Here is an 8,671-nt window from a genome sequence, read left to right as displayed (position 1 = left end):
GCTTCCTAATTGGTCTCATTAAAGTTGCCACACCCTACAACGTGGGTGAAAATAGAGATAATGTAACCACTTCATAGCAGTGACTGGGGAAATGACCCATTAAGACAATTGCTGTCTCAGGAATCCAAGATAGCACAGGAATGTCCGTTCTGAAATGGCTTGGGTGTGGTTGTTGACTTGTGGGTATGGATGCACAGTGTATCACTGGGTTGTAATTGCATTGACAATTACAATCTAATCAATGGTTTTTAGCTGGCATGGAAAAAACCAAACATCTTTAAAATAGTCTATTCTCAGAATACACATCACCAATGTGAAATGATAGGTATCTGATTTGATTAACTGTCATCAGTGGTGTATTAATAATATCACAATGATCATTATCATTGGCACTGTCCTTGGAGCTCACTCAGCACAGACAGCACTTCAGTTTAAATGACCAAACACATGCAAATCAGCAGCTTATAAACTGGACCCATCAAACAGCCCAGACTTGTGTTTTAATGCAAGGATCCTATCCGAGAGCAACACCCAGGGCATCATTCAAACAGCCCAGACTTGTGTCTTAATGCAAGGATCCTATCTGAGAGCAACACTCAGGGCATCATTCAAACAGCCCAGACTTGTGTTTTAATGCAAGGATCATATCTGAGAGCAACACTCAGGGCATCATTCAAACAGCCCAGACTTGTGTTTTAATGCAAGGATCCTATCTGAGAGCAACACTCAGGGCATCATTCAAACAGCCCAGACTTGTGTTTTAATGCAAGGATCCTATCCGAGAGCAACACTCAGGGCATCATTCAAACAGCCCAGACTTGTGTTTTAATGCAAGGATCCTATCTGAGAGCAACACTCAGGGCATCATTCAAACAGCCCAGACTTGTGTTTTAATGCAAGGATCCTATCTGAGAGCAACACTCAGGGCATCATTCAAACAGCCCAGACTTGTGTTTTAATGCAAGGATCCTATCTGAGAGCAACACTCAGGGCATCATTCAAACAGCCCAGACTTGTGTTTTAATGCAAGGATCCTATCTGAGAGCAACACTCAGGGCATCATTCAAACAGCCCAGACTCTCTCTCATTAATATTATGTTTAACAATTCTCCCTCCATTCTTTTGCCAGATTCAATGTTGTGCCTCATGCTGAAAGAGAACCTATTATACAAGTGCCCCCATGCTTCTCCCATGTTTATACAGTGCATTCACCACACTTTGATCAAGTGGAGGCTGTGAGTCTGTACTGTACTGTGAGAGTCTACTGTACTGTGAGTTTGTTCTGTGCTGTGAGAGTCTGTACTGTGCTGTGAGTCGGTACTGTGCTGTGAATCAGTACTGTGGGTCTGTACTGTACTGTGAGTCGGTACTGTGCTGTGTAGAAACCCTGGCTGAGAGCGCCACACTGATTTCACTTGAGTAGAGTTAGCCAGATACAAGACTAGTGCGCCTTTGTATTCATGAGTGTCTTCTTAGTACAAAAGCCCTCCACGCTGTCACTGCTGCTGTTGATTAGTGCTATTAATTTCTGCAGTGTGTGAACTCCACTTCAATCTTCTCAAAGGAATTCGTTCTCAGAAGCTGCCTCGCTAGAACAGCGGCCCGTTGTTTGTGTTGGGATTGTGCGAGTCAACGGTTGTTTGATAACAGAACATAAACATCACAGAGTGGGTTGAACTGCGGTGCTGCAAATCAGGGCACTTTAAAATATGTACCTTCCAAGCGGTAAGAGACACTTCCTACAGGAGGCCAGGAAGCCGTCAAGCAGGTTCTGTCATTACGTGTCCCGAGGGCTTTCTTAAAAACATTGTTTTATTGTTTATAAGCGTTTGTTGTTGTTGCCTTTTAGTTATTGAGCATTATAATAAAAGTTTTTACGTGCATTTGCATGGTGGCAGACGTTGACGCACGACTGCTGTATCGACGTAATGTATCTTTATTAGAGGCTTGCCTGCCGTTTTGGAGTTTTTGGATTTTATCCACCCAATGGACATTTTTACCAGAAAGCAGTTTTTCGTCGCGCCACTAGAGGGCGACAGAGCTCTGCAGCAGCGGTTCCCAGAGAATGCAGAGCGCTCTTGGCACACCTTTTTTTTTTCTTCACTCGATTGAACTCCACCAACACTGTTTAAGTTTTAGAAACATGCAGACCCTGTAAGCTTACAGAGGCGAGAGTGGCAAGGGCATTGAAAATAATGAATTTCGTGTGTAAAGAATTACGAGATGTTCTTTGAACTGCCATAGTTGTAAAAAAGATTTTATGTAAAAAAAAAAAAAAGTGTTTTATATATATATATATATATATATATATATATATATATATATATATATATATAGTCTTTCATTGTTTCTAAGTGCTTCTTCAACCATGAGGTTCAAAACTCGCACACTGCTGCGTTAGCTAACCACACTCACAGCGCCACTGGTACTGAAGAGGTGCCTGGGATCGATCTGGAGTTCATCTGATTTTGATATTTGAAAAGACACTGGCCTCTCTATTTTGTGAAAGGTTTTGCACTAACAGTTTACAGCATACAGTTTTCACAATTATTTGAAAGGGATAAATAAATAAGAGGCACGTTACAAAACTACTGAGGAGCAAGCTAGGAGGCTGATTACAGCACCCCGAAGTTCACTTTCTTTGTTTCATACTAGTTTTGTAGCGTCCCTTTCCCTGCTGGAATACAATAGTGCCATTGCATGTTGGAGCAGAGCGGTTGAATTGTGAATTGGAAGGGTCCTGGTGTGTTGGTTGCAGTTCTGGCACGGGAACAAGTGCGCTGACGATTCTGTCTCCTCCAATCTGGAGTCGGTAGAGGAGCACACTGTGCAATCTGGAGCCGCTAGAGGCGCTTTTGGATGAAGAGCTGTCGAGCAGCGTTTTTTTTATTATTATTATTATTTATTTCTTAGCAGACGCCCTTATCCAGGGCGACTTACAATTGTTACAAGATATCACATTATACATGATTTCACATTATACAGATATCATATTATTTTTACATACAATTACCCATTTATACAGTTGGGTTTTTACTAAAGCAATCTAGGTAAAGTACCTTGCTCAAGGGTACAACAGCAGTGTCCCCCACTGGGGATTGAACCCATGACCCTCCAGTCAAGAGTCCAGAGCCCTAACCACTACTCCACACTGCTGCCCAGCGTTACAGTTTAAAGGCTGTCTGGTCTTATCAGTTAAGGAATCCAAGGTAGCAGCTCACGTGTAACTTTAGATAATCATTAGTTAATTATTACAGGAATAATACCTGGTCAATATGTGTGCATATGCGACCACCCTGTAATTACGCCATCCTGCCACTAAGGGGTGCTTAAGTACGTTGTAATAACAAGCATTGAATGTCATAAAGTTTGATTTGCAACCGTTCTACTCGGCCATAAAAAAAGGAACCCCCCCCCCCCCCCCCCCCCCGCAAACTAATTTTTCTTGTTAAATAATTTGAGCTGAACTAAAATAATAATCCTGTTTTTTTTTTAGCAGGTCCCTTGTGATGAGTTCTAATGGTCACTTTATATGATAACTGTCCTGTGCTTATAGAAGTACCTGCATGATGAGACTCTATTGGAGGTGTCACTGTGTTTTCTATTCAACTTTTAATTCAAATTCATAAAAATTATGTCTTCCGCAGTATAATTTGAAATGTTGGTGGTATTCAGTAAAATGCAAAGACAGATGGACAGGAACTATTAATTGGTAACCACGCTTTAAATGGAAAAAGTCATTTGAATAAACCCAGACTGAACATTTATGAACATGTATGAAATTAAATGAAACATCAACCACAATTCACATTTTAATAAATATTTTATTTTGAAATTACATTAAATACAAATAAATAAAAAACAAAGTGAAAAACATGCACATTGTTAACACTTTAACGTCACGTTTAAAAATGAAAGCGTAAATAAACATTTGAATCAAAGACCTTGTAAATACTGCTGACATGCACCACACTGGCTGAGCTTCGCTTCTCAAACACTGCAGCTCAAACAAACCATGCAAAGCTAACGGCACACGGACTCATATAAACAACATTGACGTGTAAACTCAATTCATGCACTGCAATGGCTCTGGAAAATGACAGCATGTGGCTTTCACAGTTTAGAGAAATATACTGCTTTCTCTTTTAATTAAAGCAAGCTTAGTACACAGTCCTGCATAATCCTCCTGTTACACACTTTAAAAAGACTCAACACCTCGGGTGCCACCTTAGCACCACTACAATTGATAAAAACAAATGCTCTGATAACATGGAGACTTAAAAAAAATACAACTCTTACATATTTGTTTGATCTCACACACAGCGTCACCCTCAAACACACCACCAGGCAAAGCTCATCACACTGTGTGAATGAAGCCATGCCTTTATCCTGTCCTTCCTCAACGCCCTGTCCTCGCAACACCATCAGTTAAAGACACTGTGGGCAGGCTTGTCCTGTCAGCTGTTGCAGATGATCACCCTCGCTGCAGATCCGCAGGGCGACTGCATTAGGAGACGCTGCAGCTGTTGGTCTTGTTCATGGGCGGCCGGGAGCTGCTGTCCTTGGGGAAGGTCTCCCTCCGGCGCCTGAGCGCTGGGCTCAAGCGGCTGGGCAGGTTGGCCTGTTGCAGGAGCTCACTGAAGACCTCCACCACGTTCTCGTTGTCCTTGGCTGAAGCCTCCAGGAAGCGGTTGTTCCAGTCGAGCTCCACGGTGGACAGCACGGCCTCACTGGGCACCTGCCTCCCCTCCTCCCGGTCCATCTTGTTGCCCACCACCACGATGGGCGTGAACTTGTCCTCCTTGAGCTCCAGGATCTCGTCCCGCAGGCTCTTGACCACCTCCAGAGACTGGGTGTCGTCGATGGCGTAGACGAGGGCGAAGGCGTCGCTGTTTTGGATGCACAGCTTCCTCATGGCCGGGAAGGAGTAGCTGCCGCTGGTGTCCATGATCTCGATGGTGACCAACACCCCGCTGATCTCGTACTCCTTGCTGTGGAGCTCCTCCACCGTCTTCCTGTGCTTGGTCTCGAAGGTGTCCTGGAGGAAGCGCTGGATCAGGGCTGTCTTCCCCACCCCGGCCGCCCCGAGGAACACCAGACGCACCTGGGTCTTCTCTTTCACTGCCAGGGACATCTCCACACAGAGAGAACACTTCTTTGACAAGAGCCTTTGCTTTCGAAGGAGTTTTAGCTTCAGCACCTTGCTTAACCAGCTCTTTGTTAGAAGTTGGTTGTCTCTTTCCTTTATGGTTTGCTAGCTCAGGCTGAAACTCCTAACTCTTGGAAGTTGCTTGCTAATTCTGCGCTGGCTGCACTGGCTAGGAGGTAGTGCGATACTTTTATCTCTGGATAGTCTCTCTGCTCTGCCTCAGCAGCACACGCCCCTATTTATACATGTTTTCAGCCGGCATGATTCCGAGGGCTCGTCCAATCAGCACCCCGCATGGCTTCCAAGACTCTGAGGCTTCTGTTCTCATAGCCAATGGGAGGTCTCCATGCAAATGAGGCTGAGGTTATAAAAGTAGGCAGTGGCTTTGCTGAGTGAGGTGAGTGTGTGTGGAGGGGTCCTCTGGAGACTCGAGCAATCCTGTAGCTGGATGTGATTTTGAGCAGTAATAATTCTTCCAGCTGATTTACTCTTTAACAAAGTCGCTGCCCTGGAAGGCAGGCTGGCTGTATTGCACTGTGCTTGAATGCTTTGCATGCGCTCTGCCCAACGTGGTCTTGCTCCTACTTACTGAAGTTTGATTTTAATGTCTGTATTGTGCTCACTGTGACTGCCTAAGTCTGGAAGTATTCGTTGTGTGTGTGTGTGTAGGATTCATCTGCTTATATAAATATAAAAATGTTTATTTTTTATGTTAATCTCTGCAAATGTGTATCCACCTAATGTCTGTGTCTGTGTGTGCACAGTGAGTGCTGTATACAACATCATAAATGGATTGTGTTTAATTTTGCACACATCATGTAGTATTCCAATGATATTAAAGGTTGTCTTGCTATTGACAGTACTATAGTATTAAGTAGTTTATTGTATTAACTGCCACACACACTTACATAGCACTCTGGTGTCACATGTGCACGATGGCAGTTTGCTGTGTGGATTTCTAGGGCTGTCATTGCCATTAAGGTGATCTCCGGGGTAACATTCTATCTGTCCTCATCTTAAATGGAAAATTCGCCCTGAAGTATCCTGACTCCGTGGGGAGCTGTGTCTCAAGGGTGCCACCCTTTTGAAATGATTACCTGGTATTTGTACCATCCCTGGTGTCTCTGTCTGTGTGTGAGGAGTGTGGCAGCACTCCTCATACACTTCTCCTTTGAAGAAAGAGCAAGCCTGTTTCATAGATTAAGCCGATCAGAAGGCTAGGGTCATCAATATTCATGCGTATGTTTTGCTTGAGGGGGTGTCTGCTGACAGCAAAAGCGTCCTTGAAGATTCAGGCAGTTACCTGTGTCGCTGTGAACTACTGATTGCTGTGAATTAGGAAGGTCTGAGTTCTGTGCCAAAAGGCTTTAGTAGGCATCTGTGCCATTCCGATTTGGGAGTCCTGGCAGACATGCACAGTATCTTTTAGGGGAACGGTGCAAACTCTCGTCCTGTCAAGCGTTTCCACCTCGGAATCCTGTCTAATTAGTGTCAGAGCCCGGAGAAGCGGGCAGACATGGGCCGTACCATTCTATCAGCATCACATCAGTCAGGACAGTGCCTGGGGTTTATTATCAGGTGTAAAAGGAGCTCTGCTGGGAGCTGGGAGGGAGACACATTGAATCACATTTACATTTCGCTACAGTTTGTTCAAACAGCATGACACATATACATCGCCATCACATATACACATGACACATATATATCATATACATATACACACGTGACACATATACATCATATACATATACACACGTGACACATATACATGGTCATCATTCCAAAGCAGCAGACAGATTTAACAGATCAATTGGCTGTTAAAGTTGAGTTTGAAATCGATGCCAGGTTAGGAAACTATGGGACGGTACCTGGGTTCACCTTGCTATTTTACTGGCCTTGTTTTTTATCAGTGAATCTAAAGGGCTTGACTTGGCTGTGAATCCAGAATGCTCTGCCAGTCCTTCACACTCCTCACTAGACCAGGCTGCCTCTGTCCTGCACATGAACTGTGGAAACCCTTGGAGCACATGTGGTCCCTGCAGTCAGTGTGGGATTCATTGAAATTCTGAGCTGTTGTCAGTTTCTGTTTGTTATCATTCCCACCCCCCGTGTTTCTGGGTTTGTCCAATTTGTTGGCCTTTTGTTTTCAGTGGAGGAATGACATCATTGTCACCTTGGTTACCAAGTTCTCAGGTACCAGTCTCATGTGCCAGTCCGCTGTGAACAGCACACAAGGATGTTCTGCATTGCACTGTCCCTTCATGCAGAAGCACTCAGTCTGAGTATTGGCAGGAGGGGTGGAGGAATAACTCTTGGGTTTTAATGAGCAATGCAGGTACAGGAGCAAACTTCAATAGGAAATCAGGGGTCAGTGGAATGACAAAGTCATTCAAGTACTGGATCTACTGTCGAAACAAAACTTGTAATATGCCAGTGCTAGTAAAATAGAAGCTCTAAAGTCTAGTCTGTGTTTTAAACACCCTCACACTGACTGTCCAGTACATGAAGCATTAGATACCACTGGTAAATATTACCACTGTGTTTTACAGTACCATTCTACCACTGCTCCCACTATACCCCAGTGAGACCAGAACCACAGCATTGCCATTGAAGAGCATTCAGCAAGTGCAGGGGCATTGGAGCTGTTAGGCAGCCACTCAGGGCTGAAATGCTCATACTTGCAGTAGCTGGGCAAGTGAATCACGCTGCACTTGAATGCCTCGTGGTAAACATTCCTGCTGGTGTGCCACACCGGGACAAGATTTTATGAACCAGGAGAGAAAGGATCCCCTTCATGACTCAGGTTCTCATTCTCCTCCTCATCTTGATGAGTCTGGGCAGCACTTGAGAGCTGTACAGATTGTACAGTCTTCTCCTAACGAGGGTGAACACTGAGTTGTAGGAGATGACATTCTATATAAAGTATTAATTATGTATTTGATTATAAGTTTTATGTTATTTTCATATTTTGATACAGCTTAAAGCACATGTAATTAGCTAAGCAAGACATTTGCAGTCTCTCGTATCTTGGCGTCTGGGCAGAGAGCCAAAGTTAGCAGGTATCTGATCAAGATGTGTGAAAACAATACCACAAACAAAGAACAGATTAGGTTAAGACAGTCTTAATTAAATGTGACACACTATAGAATGTGATAGATTTGGGTGCGTTTCCCCCCCTTACCAGATGTGTTGAAGGTGTGTGATAGTAGGGTAGATCCATACTGATTGGAAGATATGGGGGTGGAAATGCTAATATTCATAGTATTTAATGTAATGTTTTTGTTTGAATCATCAGTCGCTTCCTTGAATTGAATCCACATGATGTCTGTGTTGTGATACAAACGTGTACATTGGTTCATGCTAAAAATTAATTGAATTTACTTGCTACTTGCTGTCATATTATACAATAGACTTTAAACCCCCGGAGAACATCTGCTGTCCCTCCTCCTGCTGTAAAAGAACATTCTCGGGGCTCATTGTAAAGAACATTCTCGGGGTTTCATTGTAAAGAACATTCTCAGG

The 8,671-nt window shown here is 43.7% G+C and overlaps 1 protein-coding gene across 1 annotated transcript; it reads right to left on the bottom strand.

Annotated features, from left to right (window-relative positions):
* Window positions 1–3,803: 3,803 nt before the first annotated feature.
* Window positions 3,804–6,212, bottom strand: LOC117424739 (GTP-binding protein Rhes-like). The gene has a single exon (XM_034041412.2). The coding sequence runs from the start codon at window positions 5,132–5,134 to the stop codon at window positions 4,508–4,510; it is 627 nt and encodes a 208-aa protein (XP_033897303.1). The 5' UTR covers window positions 5,135–6,212; the 3' UTR covers window positions 3,804–4,507.
* Window positions 6,213–8,671: the final 2,459 nt, after the last annotated feature.

Source organism: Acipenser ruthenus, chromosome 19, assembly GCF_902713425.1.
Source record: "Acipenser ruthenus chromosome 19, fAciRut3.2 maternal haplotype, whole genome shotgun sequence".
Classification (NCBI taxonomy): domain Eukaryota; kingdom Metazoa; phylum Chordata; class Actinopteri; order Acipenseriformes; family Acipenseridae; genus Acipenser; species Acipenser ruthenus.
This window is presented reverse-complemented; position numbering and strand designations above follow the sequence as displayed.